At 35.6% G+C, this 20855-nt stretch overlaps 1 protein-coding gene across 5 annotated transcripts in view; it reads left to right on the top strand.

Moving 5' to 3' along the window:
* OMA1 (OMA1 zinc metallopeptidase) overlaps positions 1–20599 on the top strand; it is a 67389-nt gene extending 46790 nt beyond the window's left edge. For all 5 annotated transcript variants that reach the window (XM_050803953.1, XM_050803973.1, XM_050803983.1 and 2 more), the window contains 2 exons: positions 1525–1674; positions 20142–20599. In XM_050803953.1, the coding sequence (XP_050659910.1) occupies positions 1525–1674; positions 20142–20351 (360 nt within the window). In that variant the 3' untranslated portion in view covers positions 20352–20599. The remainder of the gene's footprint in view (positions 1–1524; positions 1675–20141) is intronic.
* The last annotated feature ends 256 nt before the right edge of the window (positions 20600–20855 follow it).

Below are 20855 nucleotides of genomic sequence, written 5' to 3'. Positions count from 1 at the left end.
AGTCATTTTATATTTTTATGAATTATTTTAGAAGAATACTTGTTAATCTCAGCTTTTATTTTTATTGTGAATGTGATTACCTATTATTGAGGGACATATTCCTGTGGGTGTTTCTAATTCAGCATCAAATAATTATTTCTGCATAGATATATATGTTACATATGTACTTTACACATAAGCACACACACATCTTGCATATATAGATAAGTATATGTGTACAAACATGAATCATGTTTATGTTTGTTATATACATTTATCTTGTATATTCCTGTTTATATACATATAAACATGTATATCCATATCTGTGCAATAGTGTGTAAAGTACCTTGAATTCTTTTCAACTTAAAATACTCGGAGGTCTTAAGGAATTATATTTCTTTAAATATTAAGATTTACTTGAATTTAAAATTTTTTATTTTGCTAACATTTGGAAATGTTTTAATGGCATTTGTTAAGAAACGATGTAGCATGGATATTGACTAGCATGCCGTGTTCTATTAATATATTTGCCTTTTGGGGTTTCACAATTACACTATTATAAACCTTTTTGAAAGTACATTTTAGTCAGTATAGTATATATCTTTTTTCTTAGTTTTAATGAAAAGTAAAATGATTGGGAAATATAATCACTTTTTTCCAGTTACTTATTATAGAAAGAATAAGTTAAGAAATGTGAATAAATTGAACAAATTAATAAAATATTTATTAATAATCCACCTTATGGAGGATTTAAAAATAATTTTAATTATAAAATAATGTATTTTAATATAGTTCGGAAATAAAAGTCCTGCTCCCTCTCCACTATCAGATACCTCAGATACATTCTTAGGGTAGCTACTGTTAACAATTTCTTAAATAGCTTTTCAGATATGTTCTGTGCATATACAAGTATATATGTATGAGTATGTATATGAGTGTATGATGGAATTGTGCATACACATACACAATATCTACATATATTCTTTTAAAAAGCACTAATGTACTTTTATATTATACTTTTATAAGGTACTGTGTTTTATAAGGTATAATATGAATTAAATATATCCTCCGTATACATTGAGAAAAGTGGGTAAATTGATGTGCACAATAAAAATGTCTTCTCTTTATGTTTATTTGAAGTTTTTTTCTGATTGGTCTAGTGGCATAGAAGTAAAGTTCCTTTAATGCAATTTAATAACAGATATTTTAAAACTTTATTTTTATGAAAACAAAATTTTTAATTTGTGTAAAAGATTTTACCCTTAATACATGTTCTTAATATTCATCATACTGAAAATAGTGAGCTATCTTTGGTTAGCAGGGTTATTGTGAATGTTGTATATGGGAGGGGCAGGCATTCTGTTACTTCAGTACTGTGATACCATGTTGTTTGAGGTGGGTCTTTTTCTAAGCAATGGGCATGTTCTACTTTTATTAAAATGATGATAGAAAATGACTTTAAAGCATGTAGTGACATAAAGTTGTATTTAAAAAACAATCCTCAAAACTGAACTCATTGTGTGGTTTTATTAATTTTGGTTTTAGGCTTGTGCAGACATAAGAGCCAGTTCAGTGTTTTGGCAGCAAATGGAGTTTGTCGATAGCCTGCATGGCCTACCCAAGATGCCAGAATGGTTATCTACACACCCTTCTCATGGCAATCGAGTTGAACATCTGGACAGACTTATACCTCAGGTGAGCTGACACTGTAGAAGGTGGGACATTGTTTTTACTGTATCATTTATTTTTAATGCTGTCACTTCTGCCTGGTAAAAGAGAGTTCTAGCCTATTAACTATTTTGATTACTATAATTATGGATTATCAGTTGTCAAAGAATTTGACTGAAAAGCAAAATTCTGCTTGTCCACAAGTCTTGGAGAATAAATTGCTGTGTACGGTTGACTTTTCTTAATAATGAAGGTTTAACTCCTTTAGTGTGAGACTTGAATTTTAACTGAGTTGATGAAAGTTTAAAACTCAAGGCATATTAAGTTTTTTAAACATGTTGATGATAATTTAATCTTTCCTTGGTGATTTAAGCTTTTTGTTAAAAATACCCAGTTAGTGAGCTGTACAAAAGTTTTGGGTCAAATGGATATTAATTGTAGTAGCGATGCTGGAATTTGTTTTTTTAGGAAAAAAAAATCTTCATGTTAGTTTGTTTCTGGTTATTTATTTCTTTATGAAGATAAGAGTGAAGCATTTGCTCTCTGGCTTTTCTTTTTGTAGAATTCATAAGTGGGTCAAGCTGAGGTGGCTTTCTGCCAAGCAGTTTTCAGTATCCTCTGAAAATCTTTTGATTTGTTGACATCATTCAAAATGTTCTTATGGTTTCCATATCAGGACAAAATGGATGTTAGGCAAGGTTGCTTATCTTATCTTGTAACCTGAGGCAGGTTACACGCTCTCTTCTATCTCACTTGTGTTAAATTTGGTGGCTTGTTATGAAAGCAGAACATTTTTTAGCAATTTAAGAATTGGTACTGGGCCACGCGCTAAAGCATAGCACAACAGATCCAGGTGTATTATAGAAGTATCTTTCTCATGCCTGTAATCCCAGCACTTTGGGAGGCTGAGGTGGGTGGATCACCTGAGGTCAGGAGTTCGAGACCAGCCTGGCCAACAGGGTGAAACCCCATCTCTACTAAAAATGCAAAAATTAGCCCGGTGTGGTGGCATGTGCTTGTAATCCCAGCTACTTGGGAGACTGAGGCAGGAGAATCGCTTGAACCCCGGAGGCGGAGGTTGCAGTGAGCCGAGATTGCTCTGCTGTGCTCCAGTCTGGGCGATAGAGTGAGACTCTGTCTCAAAAAAAAAAAAAAAAAAAAAGTATCTTTCAGTATAACTTCAAATTCAGCCCAACAAATACTGAGTACCTCTTAAAAGAAAGAAATGATGCTAGATGTGGGGGATACAAAGAGGAATAAGACATGGTTCTTGATATTTACAGGACGCTAACATACATAAAGAATGATTATTAATACAAGGATATGATTTGTCATAAGAAAAATAAAAATATAGTGGTATACAGTTTGAAGGAAGATGAATCTGCATCTGGTTTGGGATAAGAAACTAGTGCAAGATTTATTCATTCATTCATTTGATCAATATTTATTGATACTTACTGATAATCTATTCTATATTCTATTGCTGGGGAATGAGCAAGGAACAAAACAGTCTGTTCTCTTGGAGTTAACATTCTAGTTAGGTAATGCAGATAAGAAACAAACATGTAGTATGCCTAGCAATAATAAGCACTTTGGGAAAAAATAAAGCAGGTTAAAGGTATTGGAGAGGGGAGGGGCGGCAGAGAAGGGGTATTAGTCTATGTTCTGTTGTCAAGGAAGGCCTCACTAATCAGAATCTGGAAGGAAGCACGGGAGCAAGTCCTCTAGCTGTCTGGAGGGAGAGAGAGCCTTTCAGGCTGAAGAAGCGGCTGATGCAGAGAACCTAAAGTGAACGTATGTTTGATGTGTTCAGGGAATAGCAAGGAAGACATTGGGGCTGAATGGAGTAAGGGAGGGGAAGAACAGTTCAAGATGAGGTGAAGGGGGACCAGACCATGAAGGATCTTCTAAGTCGTTTTAAGGACTTGACTTTCACTTTAAGTGATAGGGGAAGCTAGTTGAGGATATTGAGCAGAGGAATGACTTGATTTGACTCATGTTTTATTGTGATCACTGGCATTATTATGTGGAGAGTAGACTAGTAGGCAGGGAGATTATTTAGGAGACTTGTAATCCTGGTAGGAGATGATGGTGGCTTGGACCAAGGTATCTGGTAGCAGAAAATGGGGGAGAGAATCAGTCAGATTCTAGATATATTTTGAAAGGAGTAATGACAGGATTTGTTGGTAGTTTAGGCATACTTTGTGCCTTTTGTGAGCATTGAGGACAGCCAAGCTTGACTTCTTAACACCTATTTTAGTTTGTTCAGGTTGCTATAACAAAATATCATAGACTGGGTGGCTTATAAACAACAGAAACTTACTTCTCACAGTTTGGAAGGCTGTGAAGTCTTAGATCCAATTTCCAACAGGTTTGGTGTCTGGTGAGGGCCCACTTCCCAGCTCATAAACAGCCATCTTCTCCTTGTAACCTCACATGGTAGAAGGGGCAAGGGAGTTCTCAATAGCTTCTTTGATAAGGGCGCTAACCCATTCATGAGGGCTCCACCCTTATGACAAGGTATGCCAAAGGCTCTTACCTCCTGATACCGTTACACTGGGAGTTGGAATTTCAACATACAAATTTTGGCGGGACACAAACATTCAGTCTATATCAGCACCTATCTTAACTAGATGTCATTTATATTCTTAATTTGAATAAAAAATATTTGAGAAAGAAGTAGCAGTGAAATTTACCTGATATAATATGTAGTAATTATTCCTCTTAAAAAGGGACTATAGGCATGGGACATTATGTATTTCATCAGTAACTGACTTGTACTGAGGATCACTGACTATAAGGTCCTTCATGCTATCCAAGGCCCCCAGGACTTTATTGCACCTGGGAGGCCTGGGCCTGTCTCTAAAGCAATAATAACAGTATGATTTTCTCTTGGATTTTTTCTTTGTATTTTTGCTCAATGAAATTCTAAAAATATGTGGTTTGTTTAATTAGATAATAAATTGTTAGCCAACTTTTCATGTGAAGACTTTCCTAAATTTTGAGTTGTCATTTCATCATCAAATTACTGAGCATCTTCAGAGAGGTAAAAACTGTGCTTTAGAGAAGTCTTTAAAATAATAATGAATTCATTAATGAGTAGGAAGAAAAATGGCTAGAGAAACAAATGTTATTTGTGAGCCAATGATGAAGACAAAGACATGACACATTTTGCTTCTAAAAATAAACTATCCTAGTTCAGAAACTTAATTTGAAAACCTCATATAATTTCTTATATTCCCCACCCCAAGTGATTAAATTCAATTTGAAAGTAATAAAACTCTATTGCAATATTGGGAATAACTCAGTGGTTGAAGTGAAACTGATAGTACAAGGGTATATTGTTAATTAGAATACACAGTCATAACTCAAAAGATTGGAATTCCCTATTATCGTAGTCTAATTTCTGTAATGAAAGAAGGCAGTTTCTCAGGCAGTGTATAGAATTATGTGAGTCTATATACTACTACTACATTTTAAAATTATATTTTATGTAGCATGCTCTAGTGCGTATGTTATGTTCTACCTAAGGCTCCTGTCCTTTGACATCTCTAGCAGTATGGTGAAGTGACAATCCCCTCAAAGGCAGTTGAGAATACAGCACTAGAGAGCACAGACAAGTCCAGGCCAGAGATTTCAGAGTTTCAGAGTCATCTAAACAGAAGCGATAGTTGAAGCAATGAGAATGGATGAGTTCATGTAGGAAGTGATTAGAGAAAAAGATCAAAGTAAGAGTATTACATATTTTCCACATTTAATGGATGGGAGGAAGACAGAGCCTGTGTTGGTTCAGATTCATAGAAGGAGAACCAAGAAAGCAGGATTCTGTGGTTCTGTGATTAGAACACAAATTTTCACCATTGTGATTTTTAAACATTAGCTTATTTAAGATTGCATATTTTTATTTCTTATTGGATTCCTTGCATATCGTCACAAAAAATGTATTGTTTCTTACTATAAATGTATTGTTTCTTCTTATAAAACTACTAATCCTATTGGATCAGGGCCCCACCCTTCAGACCTCATTAAACCTTAGTTACCTCCTTTTAGGCCTTATTTCCAAATATAGTTACACTGGAGGTTGGGACTTCAAAATATGAATTTTAGAGGAACACATGAGTCCTTAGCAGACAGTTATGTTTGAGCAGAGATGGGAGGGGTGCAGGAATAGCAGTGTAAAATGGGGTCATTCAGCAATCAAAGAAGGTTTCATTGAGAAGCTGATACTTGAACACAGACTTGAAATAAGTGAAGGAGCCAGGCTTGTGGCTGTCTTGGGGAAGAGTACAAGGCTGTGGGGCAGGAGCAACAACAAGAAAACCAGTGTGGGTGGAATGGCGTGAGCAAGGGAAGGAGGAGGGCGTGGGCCTTTGGCTTTTGTTCACAGAGATGGGACACTAGTGGAGGGATTTGAGCAGAGGACTGGAGGAGTGACAAGGTCACTTATGTTTGAAAACAATGTGACCTACAACTCCTGCAAAGCAGTACCGTAATATAATTTTGGATCATTTTACCATAGTATATTGTTCAGAAAATAGATTAGTTCCTTTCTTGCTTTGTTTTTAAGTCAAGATAACACATCACATTGGAAAAAAAAGCAAATCTTTGCTTTTTAAAATGTGAATTTCAAGATTAAACATGTATAAATTGCCTAGTTAAATATGATCTTGTGATCCATTAGCATTTAAAAAGGATAAATACAGGTTTGTAGCAATTATTACTTGTAGTTAATAAGCTGATGTTATAATTTTATTTACTTGAAATAATCAGTTAAACACATATTACACATATTTTGGTTATCATAACAACTTGGGTGAAAAAATGAAGAGAGATGTATCAATTTGTTGATGTTTAATAGTATGACAGTTTTAAAACTATAGTTAGACTGTTCAGACTTTATGTATATTATAATTTGCCCTTGAGACACCTTATTTAACTTTTTTCTATAAAGATTGTTATAAAATATGAATAGATGTGAATAAGAGAAATCTGCTTCAAAGATTTATTTTAAAACTGAGAATATTTAGACTGAATTTCTTATTCTCCACTTCACTTATGAACCCCGTTTCTCTCTGCCATTCCCTCTTTGTTGGGTGAAGGGTATGGAGAATGATAGAATGTATAGGAAAAATATTTAATTTGAACTTACTCATTGTTTATGGTTATGTTTATAATCATAATTTGAATAGGATATATATTTGAACGTTTTTAGAGCTTTCAATTCTGGCTTTATTCAGAAACTGTAAAAAATCTTTATCAAATTCACTTCATTCAATTTTTAGATATCAGAATCACTTGATGGCTGCATTCATATTAATCTCATTTTATTCTGAATCCTTTACACTTTCAGGAAGCCAGGGGTTTGAACTCATGTAAATCATTCTTATGCATTTATAATTGGACAAAGTAAATGAATAAATCATTAATATTATACATCTCTTGAGCAGAAAATATGAGAGTGTTTAACATTGAAGTGAAATGTCATTGTTGGCCAGTGTACACAAACATACACTGTTCACCTTACAGAATTTCATTTTGTCTGACATAAAGAGTGTTGAGGAAAAGGCAAATATCATAGCAGCTACTGTAATTGAATTGGCCTGTGAATCATATAAAGCCAGGAAGCCTGACAGTAACATTGTCTAAACCCTTAAAAAAAACATTATGGTGCATGCGATGTGTATCTACTTGAGGCTGAAATGAATGGGCTATTAGAAAAAATTGCTTTTGAAGGGAAAGGGGAAAGGATTGATATTTTTAGAAGAACATGCTAAAAAGTAAGATGATTTTTTTTTCCCCCTTGAAATGTCTTGCTTTCTGTTTTCAAAGGAAGCTTTTAATCCAGTCATGAAGACTCTCTGGTATTAATTTTTTTCCATTTTTTTCTTTTTTTTTAAACTTACTTTTTTTTGTGTGAGTAAGTATTTGATTTACTTGATATGTAATACGTGTCAGAATACTGATGTGTATTAGTAGTTGTTTCGTAAATACTTAGTTGTTACTGGGAATAAGTATAGCCAGTGTTTTTTTTTTTTTTTAATACGAGTGTTTATTTTTTATTTACTTTAATTTTTTAAATTTTATATATTTATGGAGTCCAGCGTGATGTTTCAATATCTGTATACATTGTATAATGGTTAAATTAAACCAACTAACATATTCATCACCTCACATATTTATTTTGTGTGGCAAGAATGTTTAAAATCTATTCTTTTAGCAATTTTCAAATATACAGTACAGTTTTGTTAACTGTAGTAACAGTGCTGTATAGCAGATCTCCAGAAGCTACTTTTCCTAACTGAAACTGTGCTTTTTAGTATGTATGTATGTATGTATGTATGTATGTATGTATCTATCTATCTATCTACCTACCTACCTACCTACCTACCTACTACCTACCTACCTACCTATCTGGCTAGCTAGCTAGCTAGCTGTCTGGAGTCTGGCTTTGTTCCCTAGGCTAGAGTGCAGTGGTGTGATCGTAGCTCACTGCAGCTTTGAACTCCTGGGCTAAAGCAGTTCTCCCACTTCAACTCTCCAGAGTAGCTAGGACTATAGTAATGTGCCACAATGCCTGGCCTTTTTTTTTTTTTTTGTAGAGATGTGGCCTTGCTGTGTTGCCCAGGCTGGCAAAGCTTCATACTTTTTGACCAACACCTCCCCATTCCTACTCTCCAATCCCCAGCCTGTGGTAATCATTATTCTACTCACAATTTCTCTGAGTTGGACTTTTTTAGATTCTACATGTAAGTGAGACCATATAGTATTTTTCTTTCTGTACCTGGCTCATTTCACTTAGCATAATGTCCTCCAGATTTATCTATACTGTTGCAAATGATAGGATTTTATCATGTTCATATTTAGGAGTAGTTGATTATCAAATGCTTTTATAGGTTTGTTTGAAAACCTTTCCTAATTATTTTATCATTCCAGAGGATAATTGCCCTATGTCAAGGTGGCCTTAATTTTTAATTTTTTATGTTTATTTACTTTAAAGTATTTACTTCAGTTATTTATACCTATTTACTTTAGAACACTTCAAAAACTAGTCAGACTCCAATTTCCATTGCAGTGTTTGTGAAAGGAAATTAAATGAATTAAACAATAATTTTTTTAAAAGGTGAAATCATGAATCATTCAAATATAAAATGAACACATTTCTGAGATTTTATTTAACTCATTAATGAGAGAAACTGTAATATGTTACAACTAGTTCAAAAGAGAATTCAAGAAACATAGATATATAGACAATAAGGAATGCCGAAATGACTTAGAGATTTCCTTTGTAGAGTTTTTGTTCTGTTAATAAGTAGCCATGTAGGCATTATCCTTGTTGTATTTCTTTTCTGTCTTTTAAAGTAGTTACCCAGTATTCTGACTAATTTCTGTTAAATCTATTGCATAGTGAGTCCTTGGATTAGAGTCATTGATACCTAACTCCTTAGGCCTTCTGAAAAGTATATGCTTGCTTTTAGAAATTAAGGGAGAGAGTTGGAAATAGAGGTGGTAATAAAGTGACTAGTTTTATTTTCCAGGAGAAATATTTAAGATTTAAACCTCTCATGAGCCATTTAGAACTAAAACATAGTTATAAAATCAAGAGTGAAGTTATAGGAATGCAAAAATGGTAGAGGAGAATGGAAGACAATGGAAAAGGTTTTTGTTTTTTTTCTTTAACTTTTAGTTTTACTATTACTATCAATGTTTAAAACACATGTCAAGATAGAGAATAATTTGAATAGCTTAATGAGCCCCTATTTTTCACTCACTGATATTGAACAGTATAATCCTTTTGTACACTTGCTTCATCTGTCCCATCTCTCTGTTTTTCCCAGAAGTATTTTGAGATAAAGCCCAGATATCAGGGCTTTATAGGGGAGGAAAAATTATTTTCTGTCTATGCTTCATAGTTCTTAGTTGAGATGAACCCCTGTATTAAAAGACAGATTAACAAGAGGTAAATGGAAGTTTATTAACAGGTATACTTCCTGTATACCTGGGAGATACCCACGGAATGAATAATTCTCCAAGAGGTGGCTTTGAGTTCAGGCATAAATACCATCTTCAACTGAAACAAAGACAGAAGGGTGTAGGGAAAGCCAGGTTGTAGAGGAGGTGGTCAGGAAAAGCACAGTGAGCAAGGGTAAGGTTTGTTAGGTAGATTGTACCTTCTTTGTTGATAAGAGTTTCCAGTGATTTAGAGTCATCCTTCTCTTCCTGGTACAGAGAGGGAGACACACTTAGAGATTTCCTGTATAAATACATATTTTTCTGAGAAAAGGGTAACTTCTTCCTGTTTTCAGAACTTCCCCTATGTCTGCTAGTTCCCAAAATAATTAGTAGAAAATAACTCTTACGCTCAAGAGGTATATTTGGGGTGGCATAGTCTGGTCTCCTGGAGTCATATTTTGGAATGATATGTCCTGTGCTCCATCAACTTTAGTATGCATTTCAGAAAGTAGTATCATTTTCTTCCACAATCATAACATTATCATGCCTGAGGAAACTCATAGTGATTTTTTTAAAATTAAATATTCTGTCTACATCAGATTTCTCTATCTCAACGGTTTTACAATTGGCCTGTTTAAATGAGGATACTTCATGATCCACACACTGCATTTGGTCCTTACGTCCCTAAAGTCCTTTTGACTTTAGAACAGTGCCCCCCTCCCTTTTGTTTTGTTTGTTTTAAAACTTGTCATTGAATTGTTGAGTACATATAATCCCACATTGTAGATTCCGGGTTTACTTGATTGCTTCTTCATGGTATTTCTAACTTGTTTCTATGTATACCTGTAAATAGAAGTTAAATTTTGGGAACGGTATTTTATAGGTGATGCAACTATGCTTCAAAGTGCTTTGCATTGGAAGTCTCTTAATACCTGGCTGCCCCACATTTGGTGATGCTGAAGGCCATCAGGGAGTTGGATGGTGATGGCCTGGTTCTTTGTTTGTAAAGGTGGTTTTCTTCCTTGTGGCCAGCAAGTGATTGTGGGGTGATAATTTAGCACCCCTCTGCAAATAATCAGTTTTCAAACAACCTGAGAAGTGTGCCTTCAGGAGAAATCTATGTAGAATCTATTTAGAACTCAGACCGGACAAATTACGAATAAAAGATGTTGCAGACACTTTTCTCTTATTTAAGAATAGATTTAAGAGGTAGGTAAGAGAGACTTTTAAAAAATCAGAACGGTAAGTGTACAAGAGTTGGAAAAACAGAGTTGAAAGGAAAAATGAGGGTAATCTTAGTTAAAAGAGTATTGAATATCTAAGTGTCTTTAATAACTCCACAAGGACCCTCATGTAAACTAAATTCAGCAATAGCAACACAAAACAAAGCCTCTGAAATATTCATTGTTCCCCAGTGAGATAAGTTTTAAAGAGCAGAAATATGAAAAACAAAACCAAATCTCAGGTCAAACTTAAAAATGTTACTTTATGGGAGAGGATGGGCAAGGTGGCAAGAACATAGAAGCAATGCCACTTGAAGCTGGCATGATAAGGTTGATTTAGCTGCACTGAAAGTGACAGAAGCTGAAAGAACATCTTTACAAATGTAAGATAAATCCATTTCAGAAAATTGTTAAACTTGTGAATTCAGCAGAGAAGCTGTAAAACTTTCGGTGGAGGCTGTAAAGAGCAGAATTGATACCCCAGAGCACAGACTCATTGATGCGGAAGATAGAGGAACATAGCACAACCAAATTAAAAAGCCCAAAGCAAAAAAAAAAAAAATGTCTAAGAAAATGAAAGAATATTGAAAAGGCACCAGGAAATCCAAGCTGCATATAACAATGGGAAAGATACATTCGTTCATTTGTACATGTCTTCATTTCTTTGATTGTAGTTTCTATATCACATTTTTTTATTTAGGTAACATTTCTTAAGATGGATTTTTAGGAGATTCCCAGAGTATCATCCATGAGAAGCCCTGAAATGACAATGCTTAGATATTTAAACTTATGAAGTGTTTAATCTTCATTGCAAAGACAGGCTCTTACAAGCTACTAGGTAAAAAGACAAAACTTAAAGACATACAAGAGTAAGAATGACTTTGGACCTTGCTTTTCGTAAGTATAAGGAAGATGTTTCTTTCCCTCTAAGTTCTTATACTTCTTGCTCTTGGAGGAAGTGTAAGAGTTTAGGAGAAAAGAAACAAAACAAACAAAAAACAGTGGAACTAATACACTTTGGTATGATATCTAGAAAAACTAACTTTTTTTTTTATGATGGAAGATCCTTAGTAAATGAAACACATACAATATGTCAGTGAAGTGCTTGGTTGCAACAGTGCTGTTTCCAGAATCTACTAACCATCAGGAGTTAGATAAAATATACAGTTTTGTTTTTTGTTTGTTTATAATTGTAACTAGCTTGCACCCTGCCATTCTTAGAAAACCACGGATCAAGTAAGGAACTACCAAATGATTCAGCTGAATAGTATGAAAAATAAATTTTAAGTGGCATAAGAATTTTAAATCCTAAAAAAAAGAATGTATTTTCAAATACACATCTTTCGTGAAAATATTGATTATAAAACTTGGACAGAAATATCTGTACATGATATAAAAATGTTATGTTCTCACTCATAAGTGGGAGCTAAGCTATGAGGATGCAAAGGCGTAAGAATTATACAGTGAATTTTGGGGACTCGGGAAACAGTGAGAAGGAGGTGAGGGATAAAAGACTACACACTGGGGCTGGGCAGGTGGCTCATGCCTGTAATCCCAGCACTTTGGGAGGCCGAGGCAGGAGATCACCTGAGGTCTGGAGTTCAAGACCAGCCTGACCAACATGGAGAAACCCTGTCTCTACTAAAAGTACAAAAATTAGCCAGGCGTGGTGGCGCATGACTGTAATCTCAGCTACTCGGGAGGCTGACACGGGAGAATTGCTTGAACCCGGGAGGCAGAGGTTGCAGTGAGCTGATGTCGTGCCATTGCACTCTAGCGTGGGCTACAAGAGCGAAACTCCGTCTCAAAAGAAAAAGACTACACATTGGGTACAGTGTACACTGCTTGAGTGATGGGTGCACCAGAATCTCAAAAGTCACTATTTAAGAACTTACTCATGTAACCAAACACCACCTGTTCCCCGAAAACCTATTGAAATAATAAATAAGTAAATAAATAAATAAAAAGTTATGGTTCCAATCATCAGAACATAGTATAGTAAAATTAATATAACAAAAATTAAAAGATGGATAACCGCATGAAAATTAAAATTCTGCACATGTAAAGCAAGAGAGAAATCTATAGACAATAAGAGGATGCCTTAAAACCAATGAACTGTATAATGATGTAGTTATATTTTCATGAGTGTTTAATAAATCTGTATTTAAAGAAAATTTTATCAGTTTAAATGTCTATATTAGAAAAAGAGAAAAGAAATATAGAACTATAAGTGTCTCAAATAGGGTAAATATAATTAATAAAATTAAGCAGAAATAAGCAAAATGACAGTTCTTTGGGAAATTTAGTCAAAGTCATAATCATTAGATTAGTTAGACAAAGAGTAAAATGTAAATAGGATCAGGAGAAGAGGTATGGTAACATGCAAGAAAACCAAAATATTTGAGAGAATGTTATTTTTAGTTAGATGATGTTAATTATTAGCTCGGGTCAAAATCAGAAGTAATTGAAGTGTATGTGTGTTGAGGGGGGAGGGGAATTGCCAGAGTGGTTGCAGCTAGGAGTAGAAATTATAGCTAGAATGAAGCTTCTCAAATTAATTTTAGAAAGAAGTAAGGTATAAATAAATCAAATTTTAAAACTATATTAGAGCCCATAGAGTCATAATAAATTAGCAAAGAAAAGGACGCCTAGCCCTGATGGGATTTAATTTGGAGAATTTTTTCAAAAATTCAGAGAACAATTGCCTAGTTACTAATTAGTTTTACCTTCAAAGTATAGAAAGGTATGTTACTAAGTTTCTGATTAATTTTACGAGCATAAATGATTTTGTTTTGACAATTTGATAAAAACAATAACTTTAAAAGAATTTATGGGCTGGGGTCATTAATTGACAATATGATATTACATTATAGTAATTATTTACTGTGAGCAAGTTAATTATACTCAGATGCATGAGCAGCATCATAAAAGAAAAGCTATTAAAACAGAAGAGGAAATTTAAGACTCATCTTCAGTTCCTCTTTCCTTCACTTCCGTATCCTATTCATGAAAAAATCTTCTTGACTGCCTCAACAAGTACATTAAGAATCCATGCCCTTCTCAACTTCACCACTGCTCCTTTCCCAGTAAAAGTCACCATCATCTCCTCCCACGTTACCCAGTCATTTCCTGTTGCCACTTTTCACCTCATGATGTCACGTTTCACCTCAACTCCTGACAACCTATTTTCAGTATGTAGCCAGAGTGATCACTGTAATGTCCTTTCCTTGGTTAAAACCCTCTAGTGACCTCTCATCTTATTCCATAACTTAGAATAAAAATCCAGACTCTTCCTAGGTCTTCCAGTCTTGTAATTTGGCCACTGCCTACCTCACCAACTTCACCACATGCTCCTTTCCTTAGGCTTTCCTTGGTCTGGGAAACATACAAGACCAATGTATGTTCCCCGTCAAGCTAGTGTCCTCCTTACAGCTCCTCTACTTGCTGATTTCTCTGTCTGAAACATTCTTCCCTCAGTTCTTTAGGCAAATGTCACTGTCCTGGGGAGGCTTTCTCTGATCTCACAATCTCAAATTGCCTCCCTTCCATGTACTCATTGTCCGTCCAACACACCTCACTCTTTAGTTTCTTCATGTACTTAACTAAAATTACCTTATTTGTTTATTGTCTTTTACCCTAGAGTGTAAGGCCTTTGTACACTGCTGTATCCATAGTACCTATGACAAGTTGAGATGCTTAGTGATTTTTTTTTTTTTTTTTTTTGAGACGGAGTCTTGCTCTGTCGCCCAGGCTGGAGTGCAGTGGCGCGATCTCCACTCACTGCAAGCTCTGCCTCCCGGGTTCATGCCATTCTCCCCCCTCAGCCTCCCAAGTAGCTGGGACTACAGGCGCCCACCACCGCACTCAGCTAATTTTTTGTATTTTTAGTAGAGACGGGGTTTCACTGTGTTAGCCAGGATGGTCTCGATCTCCTGACCTCGTGATCCACCCGCCTTGGCCTCCCAAAGTGCTGGGATTATAGGCGTGAGCCGCCGCACCCAGCCGTGAATATTTGTTAAATTATTGCATGATGTGTGATAATAGGCAAGATAAGCAATATAATAGTGGGTGAAAAATAGAAAAATTGGCAGTAGAATTGAACAGTACTTCCACTCCCTTATAGAAATTTAGCATGTAGGAAATTAATAGTTGGTAACGGGAGAAAGATGGTCACAGGAAATAGTAACATAAAGATAACAGTGGTCTTAGGGGTCTTGGGTTTTAATTCTGACTCAGCCATCTAACTTGAAGAAAGTTAACCTAATCCAACCTTTAGTTTTCTTCATATGTGAAATCAGGAAAGCGATATCTCCTGGATGTTGGATGTACATACTTGTGCATTTCTGTAGGTAAGGTCCTGCTGCCTTCTCTCCCTTGTCCTCCTTTCTTTGGCATAGACACTTTAATGATAAGTGTTTTATGCCAGGCCCAAGATTTCAAAAGCGGTTCAAATTCCAATGTCAATTTAGATGTGTAAAATACCTCACACAGTGAAAGGCACATAGAAAGTGAACAGTAGATGTTAGTTTCTTTCACTTGTGGTCTTTAGGCTGGCTAATTCTATATTTAACTTCAAATCTTCCTCAGGATTCTCAGAACCATACTTTCTTGCTATTAGAATACATTCCTGCTTTTTCTTAAACCATAAACTCCTAAGAGTATTTTCTCTATGACATTTATCATAATGATTTATTCATAGCTGGTGTTCTATAAACGTTTGTTTAAAATTTAGCATGCATTTGTTAAGTGCCTATTAGGTGCAGTGCATGGAGTTAAACACAGAAAACAAAGTAAAGGAAGTGGAAAGACATAGTCTAGCTATATGGTAGGAAAATTTTGCTCACTTTTGAAGAGATGAAGGTATATTTAATAAGATAGAATTTATAAAAATAAAAAGACATTGGCACCCTGAAATGTATAAAATGAATGTGGAAAGGAAAGGAAAAAAGAAAAAATAAGTTACCAAGACATCCGATAAAATCTTACTATGCAAAATAGATGAAGATTTGATAGAAATATGTATGGTCATAACACGATTCTGCTTGATAGATAGTTGGAGAGGAGAAGCAGTTCACACATGAAGGAGTGGTGATAGAAAACCTGTATGAAGAATATATAGTATTTCTAGCAATTAAAGAAACCTAGCTCAGACATCTCCAAAGTATGTTTATTCAGTAAAAAATTCACTCAAGAAACATCATGTGGTGCAAAAAAGCATGAGCACAAAAAGCATGTAGGGCAAAAGCAATAAAAACAAATCAGGTTCTAAACCCAGCTTTTTTACTTCCAGGCCAACTTTTTTTTTTTTTTTTTTAAATAATAAACTCTTTTATTTTTAGACTCTAAAGCCTCAACTTTTAGGTTGAGTAGAAGGTATAGAGATTTCCCTTATGTATCTGCCCCCGCATACTCACAGCCTCCCATACCATCAAAATCCCATGCCAGATTGATAATATTAGTTACAATTGATAAACCTATGTTGACCCATCATTATCACCCAAAGTCCATTAGGATTCACTCTTGGTGCTGTACATTCAGTGCATTTTGATAAATGTATAATGACATGTATCCACCATTATAGCATCATGCAGAGTAGTTTCACTCTCATAAAAATACACTCTGTGCCTACTCATTCCTCCCTCCCCCTAGCCCCTGGCAACCACTAATCTTTTTACTGTCTCCATAGTTGTGCCTTTTCCAGAATATCATATAGTTGGAATTATGTAGCCTTTTCAGATTAGCTTTTTTTCTCTCAGCAATATGCATTTAAGGTTCCTCATATCTTTTCATGGCTTGATAGCTCATTTCTTCTTAGATCTGAATAATATTCTTTTGTCTGGATATCCCACGGTTTATCTATTCACCTGTCGAAGGACATCTTGGTTATTTCGAAGTTTTAGCAAATAAAGCTCTTAAAAACATTGATCAAGCCAGCTTTTTGTTCCTTGCCTGGCATTTAACTTCTCTGAGACTCAGTTTCCTCATCTGTAAAATTGAACTGATATTTTCTAAAGATTCTGAGGTTTGAAATTCTGTCATTATCTACATAAAAGTCATGAAATCTTATGTGAATAACTGTGAACAACTCAAGTATGCCTGTATTGCTGGTGACATTAAAGGTTGACAAAGCCTTTCTGGTAGAACAGTTTGGTCCTATATAACATAAATTATAATCTACCTGCACTTACTCTTTGATCAGATCATTCTGTTTTGGGTGTTAGACTTCACATAACTCCAAATGGAGGTGAGAAAATAAGATTTTTTTAAACAAAGATTTTTATAGCAGGGTAATTTATAAAAGCCAAATAGACACAACTATGGGGACAATTCTAATGCCCAGTAATGGAGAAATACAAAGTAAATTATATCAGGGCAGGGACCATGACTATTCTGACCAATGTGTACCTAGCACTTTACTCACTGTGGTGTTCTAAATATTTGTTGTATTAAAAAGACTGAATAAGAGAATTTAAGAAAAATAGAAGAGTTTTTACTGAATACACAGAGATCATAGGGGATGGCATCCTATTCCTCTCTTTGTTGCTTTGCATCTCTCATTGCCACACTCAGCTGTGCCAGCTGTTACCTGCTGGAGTCTGTACTCTCCCCCTTTACTGATCCCAGTGCAGTGCTTAGACGTAGGCACTACACTGATATAGCAGCCATGACAGGTAAACTTCTCACTTGGGAAAGAAAATTAACATGGTTGTAAAGGAGCTAATGCAAGAGTGACCGTACGTCCCAGTTTTGCGGAGACAGTCTTGGCTCATGCCTGATGTCTCAGTGCAAATCTCACTAGCATCTCCTTTCATTCTCAAAGGTATCCCAGTTTGGACAGTAGGTCACCATTTAGCTGAGGGTCTGATTTTCTGTTTACTTAAGTGCTGTATGTGCTATAGTTGGGAAACATTTTCTTTTTATGTCAATTCAGTTTACTTAAACATTTCCTTAACACTCAGTAGATATAAGGAACATCTTAAATCTGCTGTGAAATACAAAGAAAAATAAGACAAGGCCACTGCCACTGAAGAATTTCATACTAAGTAATGCTTTTTCAAACTCTCTAGCTTACCTTAATGGTAACTCATAGCCTCATGGGAGCTAGAAGTGCTCCTAGACCCAAGCTTCTGCCCTGACCCCATTCACTTAGAGGACGTCTACCTGGCTCGTCTCTGACTACAAGTCCCCCTCTCCTGTGGTACTCAATGAAATGTTTGCATACAAGAACCTGTGCCCCTACCACACCCAACTCAGGGTATCTGAGATATTGGAATTCCTTGCCCAAACATGTTTGAGCTTGCTTTCAGGGCCCATGTGGACCTCTTCCTTGGACACATGCACACAAGGCCCTTTACAGTGCCAGATAAGCTAGGACTGGGAGAGGGGCAGGCTAGTGTCAACAGCTACACAGTAAGCTCCCTGCAGTCTTACGTGTTCTGAAATTCAAGAATTCTAATTTTGTACCTGGACTTCCAGGTAATTTTGAATGTGTATTTCTCAAAGTAGAAGAATAGAACAGATTTTATGTAGTAATGTATTAGCTTGACTTACTGCTTTTAGGTGTTTAGAGACATGGTATCTGGGCCTCCATTTTCATTCTTGTCATGGACCCCACAAATATTAGAGGCAGGCTGTTTAGAGTAAAACTTAAATTCCTTAGCATGACCTTAGCGTGAGGTCCTACATAATCTGCTCCTGCCCTCCACCCTGCTCCACTTAGCTTACCTGCTTCTTCACTGTTCCAAAACACCCCAGGCACACTCCCATCTCCATTGTACTTGCAGCTCCCTCTTGGAATGGTTTTTCCCTAGGTTGCCACATGGTCTCTTTCCTCATGTCCTTCAGGTCTGTCCCCCCTCTTGACCCCCCAAATCATCATCTTATCAGTGAGGCCTTGCCTGGATAGTCTTTCTAAGATTTTACCTGTCCCCCAAACATTGTCTCCTTTACTGCCTTATTAACTTCCCTTAAGACACATCAGTATCAGAAAGCCAGAAGTAGTAAAAAACTAAATTAGCTTTTTCTCCTAAATGTCTTTCTTTTAAAACTCCTTAAATACTGAGACCATTTTTCCTTAAAATTATTTTAGTTCTTATATCTTAAAATTATCCATATACCCACTTTGAAGAGTTAAATAGTTCTAAGGCTAGTTACTTAAATCGGCAGCCAGTCCTCCGACCCTGCCATCTGTTTCAGGGATGACTATTTCCAGTTCTATTGGATGATTTGTTTAGTATTTCCCATTGTGTCTAAATAACATGCTTATGTTGCTACGTTCTAACTTCAATTTTGGGCCTTACTTATTTTCCACTGTACAGGATGAGACGTGAGCCCTCTCTTTCCAGTGTCACACCCTGTGCATGCACACACCCATGAGCTCTCCCCTTCTCAGTATGATGAAATCGTACTTTTTGGTTTCATCAAGATTTGGTATTTTCAACTGTAAGCACTAGTCCTAGCTGAGCCCCATAGTACACCGTGATTACTTTTCCTTCCTTTGCAATGTTTTATTCTCATGCTGCTACTAAAACATACCTGAGACTGGGGAATTTTTAAAGGAAAGAGGTTTAATTGATTCACAGTTCCACATGGCCGGGGGTTGGCGGGGGTGCTCACAATCACGGTGGAAGGCAAATGAGGAGAAGAGTCATGTCTTACATGGCAGCAGGCAAGAAGGCATGTGCAGGAGAACTGCCCTTTATAAAACCATCAGATCTTGTGAGACTTAATCACTATCATGAAAACAGCATGGGAAAGACCTGCCCCCATGATTCAGTTATCTCCCATGACGTGGGAATTATGGGAACTGCAATTCAAGATGAGATTTGGGTGGAGACGTATCCAAACTGTATCACTAGGTTTTTATCATCAATTTTACCCAAGACTATATCAGTTATATATATCTTTTTTCAGTATGTCATCTATATTCTGCAGTTTTCTTTTTCTTGAAGAAAACCTCTCATAGAGTCTTTTAAAATCTGAATGATTGTTCTCAGGTCAGCTAGAGTTTAACTGAAACCACAGAGCTATCTCTAAGATTTGTTTACCCTCAAAACAGCATTTGGGCAGTGGTTACAGATTATTAATACTATTGTTGTTGTTGTTTTTAAAATAATACTATTTGACCAAATCATGAAAACAACTGTTCACTGTGGATTTATCAGTGGTTCCCTTTTATGTGTCATAATCAAGATACCTTTTATTAAAAAAATACACAATGCATTCTTTATTTGTTTTACATGGAACATATTACGGATTACTGAAACAATCTGAATATATTGATGTATATATAGTTTTTTTTATCTTATTATGTCTTTATAGGCTCTCAAAATTAGAGAGATGTGTAATTGCCCACCACTGTCTAAACCAGACCCTCGATTACTATTCAAACTCAGCATGGAGCATTTTCTTGAAGAATCAGAGAAAGAAGACCTAAATATCACAAAGAAACAGAAAATGGATACTCGTTCCGTTCAAAAACAGGAGCAAATACCATTAACATACGTAGTTGAGAAAAGAACTGGCAATTGAATTAAAATTTATGAGACACAAGATATATGAAGAATGTTGCAATCCTTATCATTTTATGTTACTTTTTAAAAAATGATGTTTGAAGTGAAGAAAAAAAAAGGATATTCAGGGTCAAATCATGTATATTACAGATATTATCTAAATTCTTCTAGAATTTATTTTTCATGAAATATTGATATATTTTAATCTATGTTAAAATATCTTGAATGAGGAAAATGTCACAGAATAAATTTATATTACACATTTTACTCTGTCTTCTACTTGCTTTTGATTTAGAAGGCAGACCCCTAGTGGATGAGAAATGAGCACATACAGTAGTTTTTATTGTAGAGAAGGTTTCAGCTGAGCCTAAACTGGATTTTTAAGTCTGGGTGGTTTTGATGAAGTAGGAAACAGTCTGAAGCTATCTTTTTGCAGGAAATAGTTTGCACTGGGGAGGGATTATGTGGAAAAGGGGGCCTCAGGATAGAGAATGTCCTTGTCTTCACCTGTGGATGACTGGAG

This window comes from Macaca thibetana, chromosome 1, assembly GCF_024542745.1.
Source record: "Macaca thibetana thibetana isolate TM-01 chromosome 1, ASM2454274v1, whole genome shotgun sequence".
Lineage (NCBI taxonomy): Eukaryota > Metazoa > Chordata > Mammalia > Primates > Cercopithecidae > Macaca > Macaca thibetana.
Note: the sequence above shows the minus strand (reverse complement) of the source record. Positions and strands in the feature narration are given on the sequence as shown.